We start from the raw sequence: 26,976 nt of genomic DNA on the forward strand, positions 1-26,976 counted from the left end.
AAACAGTCATTATATTTCAATGCGCACACTGTGTTAAACTCAACACTTTAAACACAGTACTGCCTTAAAAATGACACCCATTTAAGTTTCTCTTCACAAATATGATCTAAAAACATGTATTTGTTACCTGTTTGGTCGAGCAGCGTTCTCGGCTGATGATAAGTGTGAGCCCGCTTGCTCTTCACCAAAAAGGAGCGAGGCATCCTCAGCCTTCTTCTCCTAATTCTCTTCTCGTCTTTCTGCAACTGTCTGCCTTTCAAGGGCGAGCCGCTACGTCACAGTGCGCGTGCGCCACGCCTACCGCCTGCCAGGTGTCACGCGGACAGGTGACGCCGAGGAAGAGGATGATGAAGAAGAACCCCCGCGGGGGTTTTCACTATCTGTGAGTGACCCGCACACAAACAAACACACGCTTTATATGCATGTTGTTAGTATAAAGAAGAAGGGAAAGACACCCGCTAGCGTTGACGTGGTTAGATGTCCAATTCATTTTGAGTGGAAGAGGACACTGAAACATAATCAGTTCAGTCTTGAGTGCGTGCGCGTCGCCAATCAGAAGGAGCAGAATCGCGACAGGATGCGAGCGGGGACACGTGCCCGAGCTCGATTAGACTTCCGCTCAGCGAGAAGCCCGCAGATACTACAACCTGGACGATAATAAGAAAAAAAGAAAACATGCACGTGCACGGCGTTTCCTGCCTTCGAGGGCACGCGCACACAATATGAACATGTCAAATTAGCAGAAAAGGAGCAAACAAATTGAGAAAAATGAACACACAAAAAACACGCTTAGGAAATGCGCAAACATGAAAGTAGTGCAAAAACAGAAATTTAGCGCATATAAAGGCTGCCATAATTTGAATTAACTCATTAATTTTTAAAAAAGCTTATTCTAGCTAATTTTATTTGACTGTCTTATTTTTATCTGGTTGGTATCTGATTTTATTTGTGCTTCTGTCTGTTTTGCTTTTACTCTTTTATTCTTAGTCTTTTTATTTATTTATTTATTTGGGCAATGTGCACTTTGAGATTTGTTTTTCAAATGTAAAGTGCGTTACAAATAAAATGTATTATTATTATTCATTAATTATCTAATTAATATAATATATAATTATAATTAGCTAATTGAAAACTATTATGGTAGTCATCAAATAAACATAATTTAATCATTACATCATTATGTAAAGTGGTCTATAAATCCTGTTTCTTTTTTTCTGTTTGTTTTTTGCATCTTAGGAAATATTGTTTCATGTATGTTGCGGTGTTTTTTCTTATTTTTCCACATAAAAAAAAATTAAGGAAAAAAAAATCATCTTTTTTTTTCTGTTTAATTTACATACATACATTTAAAACTTTTAAATATAAAAAATACATATACAGTATATATTTAAAAAGAAAACTGGGGAAAAACTAGAAAATATTTTAATTTATGCATTTGTTTTTTTTAAATTCAGAAATACATTTTATTTTTTTAAATAAAATTTCAAAACCTTGTAAATAGAAAAAAAAAAACAATGTAGTCCAGTATATAGTCAATGGTATACTGTTTTTGATTTTTGGGAAAAAAAAAAAAAAAACTTAAATATTCAGCTTTATTTATTTATTATTTTTCAAATTTTGTAATACATTTTAAAAAAAAAATTACAAAGAAAAACAGTTTTTTGTTTGGAATTAAATTAAATAGAACTTTTTTTTTTTAAAAAAAAATTTAAAATAAATATTCTGATCTCTATATTTTTTTTAATTTAGGAACACATTTTGTTAAATAAAAATTGAAAACATTTTATGCAAAAAAAGAAAATAAAATGTAATACAGTATAGTAATACAGTACGGTAGTATACTTTTTGATGAAAAAAAAACACCTAAATATCCAGTTTATTTATCATTTTTTATTTTGTAATACATTTTTTAAAAAATAACTTGCAAAAAAAAAAAAAAAAAAAAAAAAACAGTATTGTGAATCATTTTTTTGTTTGAAATTTTTTGTTTGTTAAAAAAAAAAATCTAAACAGTAAATATTCAGATTTCTATATTTTTTAATTCAAATTGAAAACCTTTTTATATAAAAAATGTCATATAGTACAATAGTAACACAGTATGGTAGTATATAGCCAGTGGTGTGAAAAAGTATCTGAACCTTTTGGAATTTCTCACATTTGTGCATAAAATTACCATCAAATGTGATCTGATCTCTGTCAAAATCACACAGATGAAAAAACAGTGTCTGCTTTAACTAAAACCACCCAAACATTTATAGGTTTTCCTATTCAGATTCATTTTTTGTTTGAGAGTCAATTTATTTTATAAAAATATTTTTTAAACTAGAAACTATTTTCAACAAAAAACAAAACTAAACAGTCAATATTCTGATTTATGTATCATTTTTATTATTTTTTTCATGTGGGAGCATTTTCTGGTCATCTATTATTTAATTTGAAACATTTCCTAGTTACATCCTATGGATTTTAGATGTACTGGATGTCACTTCCTGTTGATTTTAGAGCATTTCCTGGTCAGTTCCTATTGATTTAAGGGCATTTCCAGGTCACTTTCAGGGTTCAATCATCAGTCGACATACCATCACAAATGTTATGAAATTATTTTATATAGGTTGAAAAGCTAGTGTAGCTTTAACTCCTGTACGTGATTAAAAAAAAGAGATGTACTGCAATGTTGGTAAATCACAGCTAACATCTAACGTCTCCTTAATCTGTTTTTCTTTGGTTTTGCAGTTCGAAATCATCAGTAACACTCTGATCACTTCCTGCCTGCGCGTCCGCCAACATAAAAAGAAAAAAACACCATAAAAAGTTCAACAAACATTTTATTGTCAACTCCACGCACACAAAAATCTCAACACCCTGCGTGTGCATTTGTGTGTGATGTACTGCAAACTCCCAAAGTGCTGAAAACAAACAATAAAATTGGACGCTGCACTCAAAACTATGCTTCGACCCGGGACAAGTAGATCCATTCCAGATCCTGATACAGTTCAGCACCAGTTACAGGGTCAGATCCGGATCCAGGATTTTGTCCAGGTCCAGTTCAGGTCAGGTCAAAGTTCAGTTCCGGGTTAAAATTCAGGTGAAAAAACGGAAAAACATTAAATTCCTGTTCATTTGAGGGCATTTATAGGTCTCTTCCTGTAGATTTGAAGTCAGTTTTGGGACATTCTCGGGTCACTTCCTGTTTATTAACCCAAAAATCAACAGTGACTCGTAAATGCTGATATATTAACAGGAAGTGGCCTAAAATGCTCCAAAATAACAAACATTCGTAACTCCCAATTAAAAAGAATTAGACGTCTAAAGCAAGGTCTTTGGGTCCCGGTGTTGGAGGCATTTCAGGTCAATTCCTGTTGATTTTCATGGCATTTAAGGGTCACTTCCTATTGTTTTCGGGGCAATTACGGGTCGTTTCCTGTTGATTTTGGGTTACTGAACAGGAAGTGACATAGTCACTTGTAGCGTCTAGTGCCATCATTTGTAATGAGTAAATTCGGTAACATTTCGGGTCATTTCTGTCAATTTTCGGTTACTTTCTGTCGAATTTGAAGGTGTTTGCGGTCACTACCTGTTGATTTTGGCGGGAAGTGACTGCAAATCAACAGGAAGTGCTCCGAAATGCTCCAAAATGAACTCATTCCTGATTCGTTTGTGACATTTGGGAGTCACTTCCTATTCAGAAGCCCAAGTTTAACAGGATGTGAACTGTAATTATCCCAAAATCAAGAGGAAGTGGCTCGTAAATGCTTTCGAAATCAACAGGAAATGTTGGAGCATTTTGGGTCGTTTCTCGTTTTTTTAGAAGCATTCCGGTTGATTTTGAAGGCATTTAAGGGGTCACTTCCTGTTGTTTTTGGGGCAATTAACAGGTCATTTCCTGTTGATTTTGGGTTACTCAACAGGAAGTGACACATTCACTTCTGGTGTTTAGCGCCGTCAATTAATTGGTTTAATTAATTTAGGAACATTTTGGGTCATTTCTGTCAATTTTCGGTCACTTTCTGTTGATGGTTGATTTTGGGTTACTGAACAGGAATCAGTTAATTATGGAGCATTTTGGGTCATTTCCTGTTGATATTGAAGGCATTTACAGGTCACACATCCTGTTGATCTTGGGCTACCTAACAGGAAGTGACTCGTAAATGAATCAGGAAGGAGTTCATTTTGTAGCATTTTTTGGTCATTTCCTGTTGATTTTTGGTCACTTCCTGTTGATTTTGGAGGAATTTACAGGTCACTTCCAGTTCAGTCACCCTAAATCAACAGAAAGTGACCCGTAAATACCAACAAATGAACAGAAAAGTGACCCAGAAATGCCTCCCAAAACAACGATAAGTGACCAAATATGCACAGGAAATGTTGGGGCATTTCCTGTTGATTTTTAATCACTTCCACTTAATTTTCAAGGCATTTACGAGTCATTTCCTCTTTTTTTAAGGTTACTGAAAAGGAAGTGACCCATACATGCCTTCAAAATCGATAGGAAGTGACCCAAAATCAACAAGAAATGGTCATTTTCTCTTCATGTGGGGGAATTTTGGGTCATTGCCTGTTGATTTTTGCCCACTTATCTTTCTTTTTGGGGTATTTACAGGTCACTTTCTGTTGATTTTGGGTTACTGAACAGGAACGAGTTAATTTTGTAGCATTTCAGGTTATTTCTTTATTTTCGGTGACTTTCTTTTGATTTTGGGTTACTCAACTTACTGTTATTTTTGGGTTAATGAAAAGGAAGTGACACGTAAATGCCTTCAACATCAACAGGAAATGACCTGAAATGCTCCAAAATTCTCATTCCTGTTCAGTAACCCAAAATCAACAGGAAATGACCAATATACGCCCCCAAATCAACAGAAACTCATAAATGCCCAAAACAAACGAGAAGTGACTGAAAATCAAAGGTTAAGGTGTGGTTCCAGTTTCCAGTCTAGAACCAGGTGAGGTGCATGAAATGGAGTGAACACAAGAGGAACAACAACAACAATTTGGTAACGTGGTGAAATCAAGACAATTAGACAACCTTGGTAACGTCTGGTCACGTTTTCATTACTACTGTCCCTTTACAAGCGCTTTCGAGGCTCGGATTTGGAGAGACATCAAGAACCAAAAGTGGTATTTGTCATGTGACAAAATGGATTTTGCCATGTGGCATTTTTTTTCCATATGGCAAAATGGATTTTGCCAAGTTTTTTTTTTTTTTGCCATGTGGAAAAATTGAATTTGCTATTTGGGATTTTTTTGCAAAGTGGCCAAATGAATTTTGCCATGTGGCTTTTTTCTCTGCAATGTGGCATTTTTTTTGCCATGTGGCATGTTTTTTATTTTTTTTTAATTTTTTTTTTTGCTGTGTGGCATTTTTTTTGCCACAAGGCAAAATTGATTCTGCCATGTGGCTTTTTTTCTGCCATGTGACATTTTTTTTTACTTGTTTCATTTTTTTGCCGTGTGTCATTTTTTTGCCAAGTGGCCAAATTGATTTTGCCATGTGGCTTTTTTTCTTTGCAATGTGGCATTTTTTTGCAATGTGGCAAAATGGATTTCGCCATGTGGCTTTTTTTCTGCAATGTGGAATTGTTTTGCTATGTGGCAAAATTGATTTTGTGATGTGGCTTTTTTTCTGCCATGTGGAATTGTTTTGCCATGTGGCAAAATTGATTTTGCCATGTGTCATTTTTTTTTGCCATGTGGCAAAATTGATTTCGCCATGTGACATTTTTTTACATGTGGAATTTTTTTTGCCACATGGCAAAATCAATTTTGGCTCTTGCCCAAAAAAATGCCACATGGCGAAAAAATGCCACATGGCAAAATCCATTTTGCCACATGGCAAAAAAATTCCACATGGCAAAATCAATTTTGCCACATGGCAAAAAATGCCACACATGGCAAAATGCATTTTGCCACATGGCAAAAAATGCCTCATGGTAAAATCAATTTTGCCACATGGCAAAAAAATGCCACATGGCAGAAAAAAAAAATGTCACATGGCAAAAAAATGCCACATGGCAAATAAAATGCCACATGGCAAAATAAATTTTGCCACATGGCACAAAAAATGCCGAATGGCAAAATCCATTTTGCCACATGCCAAAAAAAAAATGTCACATGGCAAAAAAAATGCCACATGGCAAAATTAATTTTGCCACATGGCAAAAAAAAATGCCCAATGGCAAAATCCATTTTGCCACATGCCAAAAAATGCCTCATGGCAAAATCAATTTTGCCATATGGCAGAAAAAAAAGTCACATGGCAAAAAAAATGCCACATGGCAAAATCCATTTTGCCACATGGCAAATACCACTTTTTGTTCTCGGCCCTGCTGGGGATTTGTCCGTTTTCAGTTCGTTTCCTCCAATGACGGCTCGTCGCCGGGTCAATTTTCAAAAAGATTGAAATGTGTCATTTCAAAGGCAAAATGTCCGCCCTCCCCAAAAAAAGTGACAAAATGGATGCTCGCGTAAACGCCGAGTTGTTTAAAAAAATAATGTTCGTATAAAATCCCGTTGAATGAAGTGTGATATAGATTAAAATGTTTTGTTTTTTGTTGTCTCTGTGTACCGAAAAGGTCACACGGCGGTGGTTTTGTGATTCCCGACGTTGGCGGGGACGGAGAGCCTCAACGCGTCGCTGTCCTCGTCTTCGTCGTCCTCGCTGTCCGTGCCGCCAAGTTTGGGGTGGAGGACGATGCGGTGGCCGTCCTTGGGGCCTCCCTCGTCGTCGGAAGAGTGGTATGAGCCGTCGTCATCGTCGTCCCGGTGGTGACGCCGTGCGTAGTGGTTGATGATGTGGATGCCGTCAAAGGCGGATGTTTTGCTTGAAGCGTCGCGCTGTCCCTTTAAGCAGCAAATCTGGACAGGAGAGATGGTTTTAAAAACAAAAAGAAGCAAGATTAGATGCTAACAAGGGAATGGACATCTATTGTCCTCAATGGCAGACGAGTTAAAAAGACAAAGAATGGCGTCTAACACTTAGCGGTGACCGCTAGTTGTCATGTTCAACACTTAAGGGTGATCACTTGCGGCGGCGTTCAACGGTTAGCAGCGCTTGCTAGCTGCAGCTGCCAGTAGCAATTGCTTGCAGTGTTGTTCAACACTTAGCGGCGACCACACGTAGCAGACTTAACGGCGGTTTTCAATGAATAGTGGCAACAGCTAACGGCGTTGTTTAACACTTAGCGGCAACCACACTAAGAATTGTTCTTAGTGCTGACTGTTAGCATAAACTGAGAGCGGCTATTTGCTTGCGGTATCGTTCAACACTTAGCGGCAACTACTAGCAGCGCCATTCATTACTGGTGGCGACTGGTCGCGGCAAGTGCTAATGGCTACTTATAGAGGCAGTGATCAACATTTGGCGGCATCTGCTTGCGGGATCGCTCAACACATAAAGACTACTAGCAGCGCTGTCCAAAACTGCTAGCGGCAGCGTTCAACACTTATTGGGATCTGCTAGCGGCCACTACTAGCTGCTACTGATAAAGTCATCGTTCAACTTTTCGCAGTGACTAGAAGCGTCGTTCAACAGTTAGTGGGGACTACTAGCAGCGCCGTTCAATATTTAGCGCCAACGGCTAGCGGTTGTGTCGGCGTTCAACACCAGCAGCAACTACTAGCGGCTGATGATTGAGGCATTGTTCAACAATTAGCATCGACTACTAGCAGCGCTGTTCAGCACTTAGCACCAACTTCTAGCGGCGGCATTCAATACTTAACCAAATATTAGCAGCGCAGTTTAACATTTATCAACAAGTATTAACGGCGGTGTTAATACTTAGTGGCAACCACTTGTGGCATCGTTCAACTCTTAGCTGCGACCACATGCGGCGTCGTTCGACAGTGACTGACGACTGGTAATGGTAACTGCTAGCTGCAACTACTAATGGCTACAGATAGCAGCATCGGCATCATTCAACAATTAGCAAAAACCGATAGCAGTGCCGTTCGACACTTAGCGGCAACTACAAGCAGTGCCGTTTGACACTTAGCAGAGACTACTAGCAGCACCGTTCAATTACTAGCACCAACTGCTAGCGGCGGCGTTCAACACTTTGTGGTATCTGCTAGCAGCTACTGATAGAATTGTCGTACAACATTTAGCGGCAACTACAAGCAGTGCCGTTCAACACTTAGCAGCGACTACAAGCAGCATTGTTCAGTACTTATCACAAACTGCTACCGGCGGCGTTCGACACTTACTGGCTTCTGCTAGCATCGACTACTAGCAGCCACTGCTAGCAGCAACTACAAGTGACTACTCATAAAGGCATCGTTCAACAGTTAGCACCGACTACTAGCAGCGCCGTTCAACACTTGGCGGGATCTGATAGCAGCAACTACCAGCGGCTACGACTACCAGCGCTGTTCAACACTTAGCAGCAACTACTACTAGCATCATTCTGTACTTAGCAACAACTGCTAGCAGCAGCGTTCAACACTTAGCGGCGACTACCAGCAGCGCCGTTCAACACTTAGCGGCATTTGATAGTGGCAACTACTAGCGGCTACCACTACCAGCGCTGTTCAATATTTAGCAGCGACTTCTACTAGCATCATTCAGTACTTAGCAACAACTGCTAGCAGCAGCGTTCAACACTTAGTGGCGTATGCTCGCGGCCACTGCTAGCAGCACCGACAAGCGGCTACTGATAAAGGCACCATTCAACACTTAACGGCGACTACCAGCAGCGCCGTTCAACACTTAGCGGCATCTGATAGCGGCAACTACTAGCGGCTACGACTACAAGCGCTGTTCAACACTTAGCAGCGACTACTACTAGCACCGTTCAGTACTTAGCAACAACTAGTAACAGCGCCGTTCAACACTTAGCGCCGACTACTAGCAATGCCATTCAACACTTAAGGCCGACTACCAACAGCGCCGTTCAACACTTAGTGCCGACTATCAGCAGCGCCGTTCAACACTTAGCGGCATTTGGTAGCGGCAACCACTACTACCAGCGCTGTTCAATACTTAGCAGCAACTTCTACTAGCATCATTCAGTACTTAGCAACAACTAGTAACAGTGCCGTTCAACACTTAGCGCCGACAACTAGCAGTGCCGTTCAACACTTAGCGCCGACTACTAGCAGTGCCGTTCAACACTTAGCGCCGACTACTAGCAGCGACGTTCAACACTCAGCGGCGGCTACTCGCAGCAGCGTTCAACACTTAGCAGCATCTGATAGCAGCAACTACTAGCGACTACGACTACAAGAGCTGTTCAACACTTAGCGGCGACTACTACCAGCAGCGTTCAACACTTTGTGGTGTCTGCTTGCAGCCACTGCTAGCAGCACCGACAAGCGGCTACTGATAATGGCACCGTTCAACACTTAGCGGCGACTACCAGCAGTGCCATTCAACACTTAGCGTCGACTAGTAGCAGCGCCATTCAACAATTAGTGGCAAATACTACAAGTGCCATTCAACACTTAGCGCCGACTACTAGCAGCGACGTTCAACACTTAGCGCCGACTACTAGCAGTGCCATTCAACACTTAGCGTCGACTACTAGCAGCGCCATTCAACAATCAGCGGCAAATACTACAAGTGCCATTCAACATTTAGCACCGACTACTAGCAGCGCCATTCAACACTTAGCGGCATCTGATAGCGGCAACTACTAGCGGCTACGACTACCAGCGCTGTTCAACACTTAGCAGCGACTACTACTAGCATCATTCAGTACTTAGCAACAACTGCTAGCAGCAGCGTTCAACACTTAGCGGCGACTACCAGCAGCGCCGTTCAACACTTAGCGGCATCTGATAGCGGCTACTACTACTAGCACCGTTGAACACTTAGCGCCGACTACTAGCAGCGGCGTTCAACACTTAGCGCTGACTACTAGCAGCGCCATTCAACAATTAGCGGCAAATATTACAAGTGCCGTTCAACAGTTAGCGCCGACTACTAGCAGCGCCGTTCAACACTTAGCACAATCTGCTAACGGCGTCATTCGACACAGTGTTTAACAGTTAGCGGGGACTGTTAACCGTGGTGTTCAACACTTAACAGTGACTTCTGGCGGCAACAGCTAGCAGCAACTGCTAAGAATGTTGTTCAACAGTGATAGCATTAAAAAATTAGCAGTGACCAGTCGTGGCATTCAAAACTTTCCAGCCACCTCTCTATGCCGCTCTTGGCAGCGATTCCGCATCCAGCAATAGCGTTGAACACTTTTTGTTGACCGCTCGTAGAATTGTTGAGCACTTCAATACTTAGCGGCGACGGCTCGCGGTGCCGTTTTAACACATCGGCGCTGCACAGGAAGCGCTTTTTGGGTGTAGTTGACACTTTGACTAATCTGTCGGTCTCAGTCAAACCAAACCCGGAAAGAAATCTCGGGGTAAGGACGGAAGATTTGAAAAAAGGTGAAAAAAAGGAGGAGGATCAAAGAAAGGTGCAAAAAGCTTTGCGGTTAAGATTACCTCGTGTTTGAGCTCGCGAATCTGATCTTTGAGGTCTGTGATGTACTGGTTGGAGTCGCTGTGGTTCAGTTGACCTTTCACCTTCCCTTCTTCTTTCTGAACCCCCCAAAAAAACAAACAACTTGTCATGTACATTCAAGAAGTTTAGCTTGACACCATGCACCCCCATGACTAAAAGTAGCATCAACTTCCTGCCACACCGAAGGGTCCCAATAGACCCCCGAAAGGAGATCGAAAAACAAACTCGAAGATGTTTTTGAGGGTAATTCTTCCTTGTTTCCTGAAACTCAGCTGCCACGTTCAGCAGGTGGCAACCGGCGGCCGTTTAACGTCTTGGGAATGTTAAAAAAGAAAATTATTTGCTGTCAATCTGTTAGCAGGAGCTCACCCCCCACAAAAAATAAAATTGGAGTCGAGAGTGAAACCACTTCCTTTCAGGCCTCGCAGATGCCGGGACTGATAACGACCGGTCGCCAAAGCTTGTTTTACAAACAAGTGAAAGTGAAAAACTTCTAATTATAGATCATTTTAAATAGCGACTTACGTTTAGGGTATATTGAATAGTACAGTATATTGAATCCAAGCCGTGTGCAACAGTATTTTATGGGAACTTTGTGATTTTTGAACTTTTGGAATTTTTACTTGGGCACCCTCTAGTGGAATCCTGTTGTAATTGTTGGTTTGTGGTAATATCCTAGGTAGAATTTTTTTTTTTTTTTTTTTTTTTTACAAAAGATTACAACAAAAACGGAAAAGACTAAATCGAGTATTCTTTCACTTAGTTTTATAACTTTATTATCCATATAAGGCGGAAAACACAGACAAGACTGAAAAATCAGTTTCTGCTCTTGCACCCCTCTTTAAAATAAACAGCTGTTTTTTAACACTATAAAACCCAGCAGGCCGTCTTGGCCTTTCCCAAGACAAACACTCCTAATATTCCCTAGCAATGGCCGATTTGGCCTCCGTGACTCATGTGATAGTTTGTGTCAGTTCAAGTCAAGCTACATTTATTTAATTACATTACTTATGAAGTTTGACAGTTTTTACACATTTTTGTAATTCACGTCTCCTATACTCCACACATAACGACAGAAAGAATGGCCCAAATGTGTACAATGTTTTGAGGAAGAAAAAAAAGCGTTTTAGAACTGCAATTTGAGTGTAAAGCAGGAATTGTGTCTATAGTTTAGAAGGACTGAATCAGGGGCATGGAGCATTAATTGTGGTCATTGTGTCTGAAGTTAATGTATGTCTAGTGGTTGCATTTCCATATGAACGGCTGTTGTCTGTCCGACAACGACTTGCAAATTCAAAAGCACTTGGGTCATTTTTGCCACCTCTGGGTTTTCCGGGGTCATATCGGCCATTGTTTGGGACTAGTAGGAGTACCAGAATTCTCTGGGACTTCTAGTGTTAAGCCAAAAGCACTGTTGTGTTTGATAGAACAATATGTCTATATGCTGCCATAGCAGATTCATGGCGCATTAAGCCCCTGAACAATTTTTAATTTGTCCGTTTTACTCTGGAAACCCCCGTTTACAGATGTCGCGCAACCGCTTTTGTTTCGACCTAGCCATAAAAAGAAGTCATTGTATTTATTATTCGAAATGTCTGTCATTCTTAGCTTAGAATCATTAATTAATGTCTAAACGACTTTAAAAAATTATTCACTCACATATTTTAAACTTTTAAACAAATGACGTCACAATGAAAAAATTAGCATCTGTAAATAAGTCACGGATATCTACCTCATAACTATCGCTTAATTTCTATTTTATTTTTTTCATTAATTTTGCATTTTCCCCGATATTTTAGATGATAAATAATCGGTCCAAACAAAGAAAAATAGGAAAAAAATGTTTAAAAGGGTAAATATATGAAAATCTCAACCACTCCTTGATGTCTGTGACTTCTGCATCGCGACCCTTGTTACCGTATTTTTCGGACTATAAGTCGCGGTTTTTTTCACATTTTGGCTGGGGATGTGACTTATACTCAGGAGCGACTTATGTGTGGAATTATTAACACATTATGATATAATTTCACATGTTATTTTGGTGTTTTGCAGTGACACTGATGGTTTTGTAAAGTTGTTAGCATGTTCTTATGCTATAGTTATCCGAATAACTCTTTATAGCTATGGCCACGTTCGCGTTCTGCCTTTGGCAGTGTATGTTCAATTGTATTATTGACTTTTTTATCTTGAAATGGATGCATTTAGTTTGTGGCGCTTTCACGCCCACGTGAGGGCGCACTCGCACTTGTTTAAGTGAAGAAGAGTGCTCACACACCAGAAGAAGACGGACAGCTACGTAGCTCTGAGTGAGTAAGTGAGTGAGTGGGCGAGTTAGCGAGAGAGAATAGACGGCTGCGAACCTACTTTCATTGTTTATGCTTTTAAATCATCTCTACAGAGGCAACGCCTGCGTGTATCATCTTTTCTGTTGTTGTTGTGTGTTTTCCACCCGCGATCGGACACTTAGAGCCAGTTGTGTGGTTGTTTGAACGATGTGCTAATGATAGCGAACACATGCTAACCTGTTACTTATTACTAATAGTACCTAATTATCATTTATTTACGTTGATGCGAACCTGTTTTCTATCGAGGACCAAATTGATTCAGTAAATTATACGGACGTCCAGCATTGTCTTTTGGGAGTTCGCTGTATAGCCAGGACCGAGCCGTAACGTAGGACAGTATATTCACATTTCGTTGTTCATACACTGTACACTGTACATTTATTTAGCATGTTGTTCTCTATTGTATTTTTATATTAAATTGCCTTTCAAGATGACATGTCTGTTCTATGTGTTGGATTTTATCAAGTAAATTTCCCCCCAAAATTCGACTTATACTCCGGTGCGACTTGTATATGTTTTTTTTCTCTTCGTTGGGCATTTTATGGCTGGATCGACTCAAGGCCCAAGTACACCGCATGCGTGATCGTTGCGGTTCCGGTCAGACTCCGGTAAAAAATAGCCCCGGAGCCAATCCGTTCCCATTATATCCTATTGTTCAACGTATACCGGCCGCGTCAGTGCTTCGGCTTGACTGCGAACCACCTCCGGCGTGCCGCATGCCTGCCGGATGGTATAGGCTATTTTCTATTTTTGCCAGACACGCATCCGACAAAATGGGCGGAGCTGGGCCTGACGTCAAAAGCCCAGGTGCCTAATCACGGTTTAAACATAAGCGAAGATGGATGATGAGCGCTTCATCATGGAGGTGGAAAGTCACAAAGTGATATACGATGCAGCAGATCGTTACTATAAGGACACCATTAAAAGCGAAACTGCAAAGTGTCCTATTATGTGTGTTTTTCTGGCAATGATATCAAACACACGACGTGCTAAGCAAAAAAAAAAAAAAAAAAAAGCAGCGTATCTGGAAGTGGTTCCACTGCAGAAATTCTCGTGCCCCGCGCACAAACAATCTCGATTTGTATACAGAGTCGAGGGGGAAAAGTACGAAAGAGAAAAAAGAGACACCCACATGTTTCGACCTGGTGGTCTATTCAAGACGTTTCTCTTTCTTTCCTACATTTCACTTGACTCTTAATAGAAAAAACAACAGTTTGCGCTGGGCACATGAATCTGCAGTGTTGAGACACCAATTCCAAGTACGCTGTTTTTTTAGTTCGTGTCATATATAATTCGCTATCCATTTTATAAATATGACAGATTATTTATCAGTTGTTTATAACAGCGCTATGAGATGTTATGTGCCATAAATTTTAAATGTGCACAAAGATATAAACGCACCGACACAACCAAGGGCATAATAGCCCCCTTGCACGGAGCCCTGATCTCAACATGATGCAGTCAATCTGGAATTAAGAGACAGACACAACTAAAATATTGTAGCGTCGCCGGTGTTGTGCCGACCGGGGCTGTCATCGGTGGGTTAATTTATGCACCAACGCGGGGCTGTCATTGGTGTGCTGGTGCACCAGCCCGACGCTCCGATTGGTGGACTAGATAGCGTCAGTGTAAATACAGTGGAGAGAACAAGTATTTGATACACTGCCAATGGGAAAACCCATTGGCAGTGTATCAAATACTTGTTCTCCCCACTGTAGTTGTTGTTTTTGCATTGGTGAGGTGGCGGGAAGTTAATAAAGAAAAAGAGGAAAAAGGCGTTGAAGCTCGTGTGTTGTTTTTCGCGGCCAAACTTCCGCTTAGCAAACGTTACAATATCAATATGCAAGGAAAAAAATGTGCTCTCTCTCTGCTTCTCTGATGAGTACATACTACAGACTCCGTGTGTTTGTCGTTGTTTTAAATGGCACATTATCGCGCGCGATCACGCGAGAGCTCACGGGGGGGACGAGGTTGGCGGACCGCAGCCGTGCAGCAGCCGGTATGATTTGCCTGTTTTTGACAGACTGCGTGGCACGCAGGCAACACTGAACCGGACCGGAACCTCAACGATCACGCATGCAGTGTACTTGGGCCTTTATACTCAGGAGCGACTTGTAGTCCGAAAAATACGGTACATTACCATGTTTCACCCATAAAATCCGGCTGTGGCCATTCACAGCTGCATCTTGACATTTGGTGATACATGCTACATGGAGTTTTTGGATCGAAAAGAGGTAAGTACGCGATAATATCTCGTTAAAATCATGGCGTCTTTAATTATGCTCTCTCATGCTCTCACCTCCAGTTAGGGTTTTGCTGTTTAATTTTTTTTTTTTTTAAATGCCCTCCTGTTCAAAATTTTTCCTCCCCCATCAAATTGAGATTTTAAGCTTTCCAATGATGTATCACACATGCATATAGGACAATTTTGAAATTTGGCTAAATTGGGGGTCTCAGAGTGGAACTTCAAGTCACCTGAGTGTTTTTCGCCATATATTCATTTTTATTTTCTATTCAGGGTTCGTACACCAGTTTTTCTAGTACCTATAAATGCTGTTCCATTACATTTCAGGGTTTCCCCTACGTTTAAAAGATTGTGGCGCAACGCCACACCAAAATAAAAGCCGCCCCACGCCTTTTAGGTGAGATGTTTTTTTTATTTTTTTTTAATTTTTATTTTAAGGCTGTTTCAAACTAGTGTGAAGGGTTCAGCGGCAACCTATTCATTGTGTATTGTAATGTCGCAAGAGACACGATCGGACAGGGGAGCTGTGACGTAGGAGGACGCGAGTAGGAAGAATGGGAGAACGGGTGAGGTAGCGAGAGATAGCAGTCGCATGTTGCGGCAGCCTGGTGGTATTTTGTTATTGTTTTTCTTTATTATTGTTGCCACAATAAAGTGTGTAAGTCAATACAGACTCCTCTCCTTCTTCCCCCCCATCCGGGGCATTACAGTATTCTGGATCGGACTTTTCAGCAAAAGTGAGTGGTGGACAGTTGTCTTGGACAGAACGGCAAGTTTGAATGAATTTTCGCCGCGAGGCGGGGCTCAAAATAGAGCCTTAGCGCCGCCGCACTAAAGTCAACAACCCATTCAATAGCAGAGGGGCAGGCGTACTTATATCTGTGCTATCAGGCTGTTTCACCGGAAGGAACGGCGGATACACAATCACGGCTGACGAAATCTTGATAAATGTGCCTTTTTTTTGTGAGTTTTGCGAGCTCTGGGAAACTCGAAAAATGACTCTCATACCTCTCCTTGCTAAGCTAAATGGTACCTCGATGTGCATTTGTGTGGAAATTTCGTTCACGAACAACAACAAAAAACTATTCACCTTCTCACCGAAACTAATAAAACTCTACACTGGTTTTAGAATTTCCCCACTACTCCTTGAAATAGGTCTGTTAACAAAAGGACCATTATTGTTGTTGTATTGTAGTACGTTTTAGGGCCAAATGAAAGGAAAACGAAGGATTATGAGCTGGAAGTCGTATTATTGTTACTAGAAAAAAGTATTATTATGTAGGGTAATGTAGCTGTAACCTAAGCATTTTACGTACATGTACCGTAGCTGAGCGCTACGACATTAGCTTGGCTAATTAAATATTTCGAATAGATCTGTGTTATGGTTTTTCTTGGGAAAAAATGTGAAACATTTTTTTCCATTTGTCATGATATGACGCAATTTCACCGTGGCACGACATGGTGAGGCTATCCAACTCCGATGCAGCCCACCACCACAGCTTCAAAAAATCCTAGGGTAAACCCTTCATTTTTATTAATTTATTGTTTACGATGAAGCAGAAATCAAATATGGTACCCTTTCTCAAATACGGAAATGTCTTTCAAAATGTTCCAAGATCACGGAGGCTTGAGAAATTTAGTTTGAAAGGTGCCGATTCTTTTTAAGTTATTCTAAACTGTAAGTCATGATAGGATTTTGAGTTTTTGCAGTAAAAATAAATGTTGTGCTGTATTGGAGCACATTAGGCACCAGTGCTACTTGGTGTTTTATCCAGCAATGACTACTGAGCTAAAATTGACACTTAGCATTATTAAGCTTTTATTTTACACCCTAATCACGCTACAGCGCTGTTTTCACAGATTAAAAAAAGCCTGTATGAGTTAGCGAGTGACACTAACGTTAATCTTTTTTATGAGCGCTGAGAAGTGTACTGCTTTAAGATGGCGGCTGTTTCATTAACGCCGCCGAGTCGGGCATTTCGCATCTAGTTCTACGTACATGCGATATCTATGACACGCATACAGACGCTACCTGCTACAACGCAGCAACATGCGGGCGCAGTTTTTAGCAACGTCGGCGCAGTTTTTAACGGCTGTCGGCTGTAGTAAGTTTATTTTTTTATTGCTTCTTCCTCTACGCACGTGACGTCAGCGTGTTGTCCCGCATTAAAAGTAGTCCGGGCAAAATGTGATGCTTAGAGCTTGCAAAATTAAACGATTCCTTGAGGTGAATTAAATTACTCGGAACAGCTTTTAAACTCGAGTTACTCGAGTTGCTCGAGTATTCGTTTCAGGTCTAGTTAAGTCTTACAAAAAGTGATACAGATTTAACAAACAAAATTACAATGCAATTCTGTGCAATGGCAGACAGCCGGGACAGGTTTGTTCAAATATCGACCATGAGATGTCACCATTGCGCCTTCAACCGTATCACCGGATGTAGTTAAAATGCTGTTAAAGTATGTATACTTTTTATACTTCTTGATTTAGCACTCTTATAGCCTAGCTAAAGACGACACGAGAAGCCTGGCTCCCCACCAGGCTTATAAAGCACTGTAACTCTGCACTGTTTGCAGTTATAAACCAATAAAGACAACCCTTCTCGGGCCCTTAATGTCCTAACTCCCACCTCTCTTTTCCGCCCCTATTTTAGCGCAACATCACTACCGGACGATACCAACGTGGCCTGACTGCAGGAGAAGCTAAGGAGGTTGCCCCCAAATAAATGTGACAAAAAGAGGAACTGTTTATGCGGTAAGAGGAATTGTACTAAAGTACAGCAAATGCACATGTATGGATTTAAATACTACTCTATTTGTACACCGTTCACTCGATTGAACTCCAAACTATTCACGCCTGAACTGCTGGACATCAAGGTAAATTCAAGGACCCGTACGAACCTTTAAAAGCCTGACGAGGTGCCAGGCTTCTTCTTTCTTTAGCTAGGTTCAAAGAGTGCTATGTAAGAACTAGAGGCGTGCAAAATTTCCGATTATTAGATTATTCGCGATTCGGCCATGGAAGCTTTGAGAACGATTCACAAACATCCAAATTCCGATTATTGAATTACACCAGGTAAAGCGGAAATAAAACGCAGTCAGCGCGGTCTTCAGGACGCAATGAGGAACGGACCGAGAGTAGATATCATGTGCAGCTAATGTCGGTAGGTAAAAAAAAAAAAGCAATAATACCTGACTGCGGCCATCAGCCGCTACAAACAGCGTCCAGTTGCTAGTTGCTACAAACATACGGCAACATACGGCTATGGTAGATACCACATATATCTAAGCTAGATGTGAAATGACAGACTTTCCCGCGCTAGTAAACAGGCGCCATCTTAAAGCAGTAGACTTCTCTAGAAGGCTCTGTTGTAGAGAACCTAATTACTTTTTATCTAAAATACCCCTAAATCGGCAAAATCTTGACTTGAATCTACCTTTAAATGACAGTTTTAAAACTTTCACAAGTCGAAAGTAGACATTGGGAAATTATGGAATAACGGTCGCAATTTTAACAACTTTAACGGTTGATTTACCACATTAAATTAATTGAATGTAGTTTAAAGCTGCTGATACAGAATGGGGACTTGAGTATTTTATTTACTGTTTTTAACCGGTAACTTGATACTAAAATAGTAGTTTGGTTTTTTTAGCCTGAGAGGATTTTTGAACAATTTTGGAACAAATATATAAAACATAGAATTTTTAAAAAATGGGAGAGGGGGGCATCAATAATCGATTTATAATCGAATCGTTAGGTGCCCAAAGGTTCCCACCTCTAGTAAGAACGTATAAAAAGTATACATATTTTAACAGCAGTTTAACCATGTTCGGTGATATGGTAGAAAGCGAAATGGTGACATCTCATGGTCAATATGTGAACAAACCTGTCCCAGCTCTCTGCCATTGCACTGAATTGCATTGTATTTTTGTTTGTTAAAACTGTATCTCTTTTCGTAAGACTTTACGTTTTAGTAGTAAGTCAGCAAAACGCATGAACTCATTTTTAGACATGACCTGAATCTCCAACTCTGAGATCTGCTGCTGCAGCTCCGCCATGGCGGCCATGTTGTCAGCTTCCCTCAGCCTGACCGCCATCACTTCCTCTTTGCTCTTGCATTCCATCTCGGCTTGCCGCCGTTTGATCTCCTGCAACTGCGAGTTGAGATCTTTGTTCTGCGACGTCAACGTCTGAACGCGATCTTGAAGGCCTCGTGCTTCCTGTTCCGCCCGGCGAAGCTGATTGCCGTGAATTTGGTTCTGGAAAACGATCATTGCCGCTAAATATCATGGCGCGTATTTAGGCCGAATAATTTTCTCACCTGCGTTTCTAGTTCCAGCATCCTCTGACGGCTTTCGCGCATCTCGGCTTGAGCCTCGGCCTCACGCAGCCGCACGCTCATGAGTTCGTCCTGAAGTTCGGCCAGCGTGTTCTTCTTGGGGCTTTCCCGCCAGCGGCCCGACGTTCGCGCTAGGTGGCGCTAAGGGACAAATGGATAGAACTGTTATTACCTGATCGGAACGAGTTATATCGTATAGGTAGAGGCATGGCTGACTCATATTTTTGTACATTAGATGGAAGTACGCACATCAAAGTTGCTTGCAAGTTAAAACACATTGGACGTCTAAAACTCATTGAAATTCACAGCAGAAGGATGGAAACAGCTTGTTTGCTGCAGTTATCGATTATTTAAGTAATGGTTTAATCTATTGATTAGTTAGTTTGAATAATCGAGTAATAGTGTACCGCACAAATGCTATTTTTAGACCGTGATGTCGCCATTGTAACCCGGAAGTGGGTCGACAGAGACTTGCCCTCGCATACAACTGATGTTATTACAACTTCTTTTCTGCCGGTAATCTTTCAAAAAGAACATGCCGAGTAAACACTGCTGTTATAGAACTTGTAGAAACGAGTCTAGACATTACGAAATATGAAGGATGTTTTCTTCATGAGTTTCACGAAGCCCAAAAAAAAAAAAAGGCATTTTGAGATTTTGACTTATTTTTTAGCGAGGCGTTTTGCTGTGCTGCTTCTGTCTGACAATCAAAGACCTGAAAAAAAATCAAGATTTGTATCTGACTGCCACTGGTTTTACCTTTTCTGTTGTAAAAAACAACTTGAGTAGGGGCGAAGTGTATATAAATTATAGAATTAGGATTTGTTATTAATGAAAAAAATTAAAAGTGTTCGATGGCTGTCGCTGAGTAGCATTTGCGATCGTGACACAAAAATAGCAATGTAAATTACCCCCAACAACGGTCAGAAACAAGACAACCAGAGGATATAATATATAAGAAAGATGGGGCATATGGTGGTAAAGAACAGATTGTTGAAACAGGAGAATGCACACATGAAAAAAGTGTCTATTTAAAAGCTAACTCTGGATCAGGTTGGCTCGACATTCAAGCCATCTCTTGAATTGAACATTTGTATGTTCTTCCACATCTTTACCAGTGAATTTGACACCAGGGACATCTTTTTCAAACAGAATTGGTAAGTTTAGCTCAGTAAACATCTCGTTTGTACACTACTTACTTGCATTTAGTATTGGGACAAACGCGAGCTTGACCCGCCTAGCAACAATTGCTAACGTCATGAATATTAATGAGCATAAGTGACGTGTTGCGTGCGGTAAAGCCATTGGATTACAAACATTTAATGCCTTGCAGAATATATTTTGGGAGGTGTAAAACAAAAGAAACAAGTGTTTATGCTTGCAACAAAATATATTTTGGCTAGCAAAGATTGCCCTTTCAAAAGAGCATTAAATGCGAATACAAAATACAATTCCTGAGTATCTTCAAACTGCCGAATTGTACTTTAATTTCATAAGAGCAATAAATGCATTTAAGACTAAATTGAAATATCTGACCTTGCTTCAAATGTACAAAAAAGAAGAAAAAAAAAGAGGATCGAAGTACAACAAAAGAATAATTGCAAAGGTCCGCTAGCTTAAAGAGCATACGACAGGAGGAAAAAAAAAAAAGTCTTAAATAGCATTATTATGTGAATTAGAATCATATTTTGAGACGATTCGACTATATACAACAATTTAGCAAAGCGCAGACGACGAGAAATTAGTCTTTTAATCTGCCGGTTAGCCACGCCTACCATTATAGGGCTCAATCGTCCCCAACAGGTGGATGACGTCAGCGGGAGACTGGGCTCATCGGTTTTACTATACAGCCCATTGAGGGGGAATTATTCACAACGAGGAAAACGCGACGAAGAGAGCCGCAAAATGTCATTGTTTCAGTCTCTCTACTCCAATATTTTTACAGGATATTCTTTTTATCCAAGTATTTTTCCCCAATAGCTAAATAAATGGCTTGAGAAGGACCAGTCAGCCCGTCGAGGGGGAATTATTCACAACGAGGAAAACGCGACGAAGAGAGCCGCAAAATGTCATTGTTTCTGTCTCTTTTCAGTATTTTTACAGGATTTTCTTTTTATCCAAGTATTTTCCCCAATTGCTAAATAAATGGCATGGTCATGACAAATAACAGTCTTGTGCTAAGTGGAATATGAAATCATAAAAATGCACTTATCCAGGACGACATGGCAAAATTACACATAATGGTCAAAACTGTCGACTTCACCTTTACTGTCGCACCTCCCGCACGATATTTTATGACACCTAAATCGGACATATGTCATTTCCCTTCCCCGGCTTCGGAGAATGTAAAAAAACCAAGTGGTGTGACAGCTAGCCGACATGCTAACCCGAACCGAGTGATGTTTCAAAGTCTTCGAAGCGGAAAATCACACATAACTAGCCCGGATTATTTGACATGACGACTGGGTTGTCGATTGTCTTCGTGGATCGGCAAACCGCCGGGCGGAGAGCAATTTACAGTTCGTTCCCCGGAGGAGGGCGGCTGCAGTTGTTGTGCAGCCAACATGCAGCTAATTTGCATGAGGAGAGCTTTTTATATGCCTATCAATGTTCAAACGTAAGTAGTTTTTTATTTAAAGAAAGTTTGTAGTGTTTACTTTGTAATCGCTGTATTTGTATTTGACATAATACAAAACAAGATGTTTACTCACTTCCTCGTAAGTCCAATGGTCCCAAAGTAGTAGGGATTGTTTTGGCCAATATCCACGGTGAATGGGAACCTTTTGAAACTCCAAAAGGCGCACACGCCTCTCCCCACATAAAGCAAGATTGCAGATGCAGCCGTTTGGCTGGCGTGATGCGAAAAATAAACGTATTAATCCGCAAAATCAGCTGAATCCTCAGTCCTCATACACAACAGTACGGGTGTTTAGTGAAAAGGACGCCTTCACCCATACATGTCACAGCGCCCTCCTCCTCAATGCAAGACCGAAGCCGGAAGTCACTCATTTTCATGGCACGGGATTCAAAAAAACTAAATAAATATAGCGATCGCTTCCACACACATCCAAGCGGTCCATATCATTCAGGAGCATAAAATACCGCGTCTATTATGAAATAAACATGCTTTTTCGTGTCACATGCACTTTAAACGCTATAAAATGCAAAGTTTTTTTTTAAACAAAGCTTTAAACATATCGTTCATACACATACCCCCACAAAAAATTCCAAATATAATTCTAAACTAAAACAAACATATTAGCTCAAACGAAAACTGTTAAGACGAATTACGTCATATTCACGGTTGCCAAAACAGGGCAGTTTGTGCACCCAAATGAATAAAACTAAATGCAAACACTTTCAAAACAAACCATCACAACGTATTTGTAATTAAAGTGCCTGTGACACAAAAAAGCATGTTTATTTCATAATAAATGCGGTATTTTATGCCCCTGAATGATATGGGCCGCTTGGATGTGTGTGGAAGCGATCGCTATTTTTATTTAGTTTTTTTAATCCCGCGCCATGAAAATGAGTGACTTCCGGCTTCGGTCTTTCATTGAGGAGGAGGGCGCTGTGACGTGTACGGTAGAAGACGTCCTCTTCAAGCTACAGTGTACTGTTGTGTATGAGGACGAAGGATTCAGCTGATTTTGCGGATTAATACGTTTATTTTTCGCATCATGCCAGCCAAACGGCTGCAGAAAAATCATTCTGTATGAGGGAGAGACGTATGCGCCTTTTTGGAGTTTCAAAACGTTCCCATTCACCGTGGATATTGGCCAAAACAAGCCCTACTACTGTGGGACCATTGGACTTACGAGGAAGTGAGTAAACACTACAAACTTCCTTTAAATGAAGGACTACTTACGTTTGATCATTGATAGGCATGTAAAAAGCTCTCCTAATGCTCATAAGCAGCAGCACGTTAGCTGCACAACAACTCCAGCCACCCTCCTCCGGGGAACGAACTGTAAATTGCTCTCCGCCGGGCGTCAATCGACAACCGGGTTGTCATGTCAAATAATCCAGGATATTTATGTCTGATTTTCCGCTTCGAAGACTTTGAAACATCACTCGGTTTGGGTTAGCATGTCGGCTAGCTGTCACGCCTTCTGGTTTGTTTACATTCTCCGAAGCCGGGGAAGGGAAATGACATATGTCCGATTTAGGTGTCATAAAATATCGTTTGGGAGGTGCGACAGTAAAGGTGAAGTCGACAGTTTTGACCATTATGGAGTAATTTTGCCATGTCGTCCTGAATAAATGCATTTTTATGATTTCATATTCCACTTAGCACAAGATTGTTATTTGTCACGACCATGCCATTTATTTAGCAATTGGGGAAAATACTTGGATAAAAAGAATATCCTGTAAAAATATTGAAGTAAAGAGACAGAAACAATGACATTTTGCCGCTCTTTTCGTCGCGTTTTCCTCGTGAATAGTTCCCCCTCGACGGGCTGACTGGTCCTTCTCCAGCCATTTATTTAGCTATTGGGGAAAAATACTTGGATAAAAAGAATATCCTGCAAAAATATTGGAGTAGAGAGACTGAAACAATGACATTTTGCGGCTCTCTTCATCGCATTTTCCTCGTTCTGAATAATTCCCCCTCAATGGGCTGAATAGTAAAACCGATGAGCCCAGTCTACCGCTGACGTCATCCACCTGTTGGGGACGCTAAAGCCCTATAATGGTAGGCGTGGCTAACCGGCAGATTAAAGGACTAATTTCTCGTCATCTGTGCTTTGCTAAATTGTTGTATACAGTCGAATCGTCTCAAAATATGATTCTAATTCACATAATAATGCCATTTAAGACTTTTTTTTCTCGTGTCGTATGCTCTTTAAACGAATCCCTGAAGCAGCAAAATTTAATTCGAAGCTTTTTTTGTAATTTGAGTTAGTCGATTATTATTGCAGCACTACAGAATGATTACCTGACCCATGCAATGATAATTGTTGCATCGCCATATCGTGAGAAAATCGTTATTGCTGGGGGAGCTGTTGTTCCCACCTGCCAGTGGTCCTCCAGGTCTCGGACCTGCTGCCGTAGTTCCTTGAGGCCTGCCAGCGCTTCGGTCTCCCGGACCGTCACGGCCATTAGCTCCTCCTGTAGTCGGGCCACGTTGGTGTCGTCCGGTAGTGACGTGTTGCGCTAAAATTCGGGCAGAAAAGACAGGTAGGAGTTATGATAGTTAGGGGTCCGGGAAGGATTGTCTTTATTGGTTTATAACCACAAACAGTGCAGAGTTACAGTGTTTTATAAGCCTGGCGGGGCACCATTTGACATGTGAAACTAACATGAAATTGAACCAATTTGGATGGCATAGCAACTACTACGAGATCGAGCTGGAATTAGCCACTAACAAAAAACAACAAACCAAAAAAAGTAACTTTTTACATATCACAGTAATTCAACTAAATATTTTATTTGTTGTACTCCATTCATAATTCAAATTTTCCTTCATGAATAAATATATTTTTTGTACTAATCCTTTATATCATGCATATATTTTTAAACATTTTTATTTAATGTATGGATTAATCAGTTTTTATTTTTCAGATTTTTTTTTTAATACTCATTGCTTTTTATATTTTTTCAGGTAAACATTTAAATTTGAATGTTTCATTTTTTTGTACTCCATTTTGAATATACTTTGAAATTTATTCCGTGTTTTATGTCTAATTCTTTTGTAAAATTATTTCATTTTTTCCCAATAATCATTGACCAACTGTTTCAATTATTTCTTTCGATAAATCATTTAAATATATTGTTAATTAAAAAAAAATATTTAATTTGAATAAGACTACGGTTCTCCAATTCAAATTTTACCTCATTGCCTTTGACCGTAATAAACGTCCAATCCTGTCGGACTTGAATTCAAATGGATTGGACGTCTATCGCCGTCAATGGCAGCCAGCTCGTTAAAGCTTAATCCTAAAACGTGCATTAAAACACTGACCTTCTCCATATCCAGGATCTTATCCTGCATCTCCTTAAGAGCGCACTGAGACTCCGCCTCCTTGAGCCGCGCCTGCACCAGCTCTCGCTCCAGTTGCAGCACCGCCTCCTCCGAACAGCGTAGCGCCCCCTTCTGGTGACAACAAAACACAAAATGTACTCACTCATCACCACGCCGCATGGAAAAGTCAGTAACGCTTTCATAGTTCAGTCGAAATGGCGCCACCTCTTGGCCAGACGCGACCGTGCGCTGAGCCTGACGTATGAATAAATCATCTAAATGTCCCATTATGTAAAACACACACCAACGCTCTTGAATATTTCAACGCGATTATGCCAGGAGAGAAAAAGCGTTGGGTGTGAAGACATTTGTAAAGGTGTACAGGAGGCGTGTTGCTAGAAATGCGTGGCCACGGGGGATTTGGCGCAGGATATGCGCAGAATTGAATTGATATCTTTAAAAATGATATACATCCCAACATTTTATTGCCTTTTTCTGGGTAGTTTCTGGTGACGTATTTGCACTGAAAATAAAACAAAAATAAACATAAAAAAAAAAAAAAAAATGTATTGGCGCTTTTCCAGACAGATTTGCAAAATAATAATGATTTAAAAAAAAAACAACACATACATATTATAAAAACAGAAATAAAACAGAAAAAAAAAATTATATAAAAACTTATATTCTCAATTTTATTGCCTTTTTCTGTGCAGTTCTTGAGGCATATTTGCACTGGAAAAAATATTTTAAGAAATATTAAATTTAAAAAAATTCTAGGCGCTTTACCGGATACATTTGCAAATAAGTTGATGAATAAATTAAAAAAAAAAAAAGCACACAAACAAAAGACAAAGCTGAAAATATAAGATATAGCTTTAAAAATATATATATATTTTCACATTTATCGCCTTTTTCTGGGCAGTCTTGTAAAATATATGCACTAGAAATGAATAAAACAAAAATAAATTGATAAAATAAATGTTAAGAATGAGGGGAAAAAAAAAAAAAAAAAACCTAAGCGCTTTCCCCAACATATTTGCAACATAATAACGATAATTTAAAAATAAAAATAAAAATAAATAAATAATAATTAGAATAATTTTTATATTTAATTATTATACATCTAAAAATTATATATTTTCTCACTTTTATTGCCTTTTTCCTTGCAGTTTTTGACATATATTTGCACCGAAAATAAATAAAACAAAAATAGATATTAAGTATTAAAAAAAAAATAAAATCTAGGCACTTTCCCAGACATAATTACACACAAAAAAAAAACAAAAAAAAACAAAAAAAATGAAATCCCCCAAATTATTAAGTAAAAAGTAAAAACAAAAACACATACATATAAAAAAAAAATCAAACGGAAAAAAAAAAAAAAAAAAAAAAAAAAAAAAGCACACAAACAAAAGAAAAAGCTGAAAATATAAGATATAGCTTTAAAAATATAAATATATTTTCACATTTATCGCCTTTTTCTGGGCAGTTTTGTGAAATATTTGCAGTAGAAATAGAATAAAACAAAAACAAATCAATAAAATAAATATTAAGAATGAAAAAAAAAAAATGAAAAAAAAAACCTAAGCGCTTTCCCTGACATATTTGCAACATAATAACAAT

General features: G+C 39.8%; 1 protein-coding gene across 7 annotated transcripts in view; it reads right to left on the reverse strand.

Moving 5' to 3' along the window:
• Positions 1–2,807: 2,807 nt before the first annotated feature.
• The window catches only part of evi5b (ecotropic viral integration site 5b), an 84,808-nt gene continuing 60,639 nt past the window's right edge, over positions 2,808–26,976 (reverse strand). For 6 of the 7 annotated variants that reach the window (XM_057840625.1, XM_057840621.1, XM_057840619.1 and 3 more), the window contains 6 exons: positions 25,354–25,485; positions 24,405–24,545; positions 19,368–19,526; positions 19,063–19,305; positions 10,438–10,533; positions 2,808–6,855 (listed from right to left, as the gene is read on the reverse strand). In XM_057840625.1, the coding sequence (XP_057696608.1) occupies positions 6,574–6,855; positions 10,438–10,533; positions 19,063–19,305; positions 19,368–19,526; positions 24,405–24,545; positions 25,354–25,485 (1,053 nt within the window). In that variant the 3' untranslated portion in view covers positions 2,808–6,573. The remainder of the gene's footprint in view (positions 6,856–10,437; positions 10,534–19,062; positions 19,306–19,367; positions 19,527–24,404; positions 24,546–25,353; positions 25,486–26,976) is intronic. The other variant, XM_057840620.1, reaches the window with a different exon arrangement.

The sequence above is a fragment of the Corythoichthys intestinalis genome, chromosome 7, assembly GCF_030265065.1.
Source record: "Corythoichthys intestinalis isolate RoL2023-P3 chromosome 7, ASM3026506v1, whole genome shotgun sequence".
In the NCBI taxonomy this organism is placed as follows: domain Eukaryota; kingdom Metazoa; phylum Chordata; class Actinopteri; order Syngnathiformes; family Syngnathidae; genus Corythoichthys; species Corythoichthys intestinalis.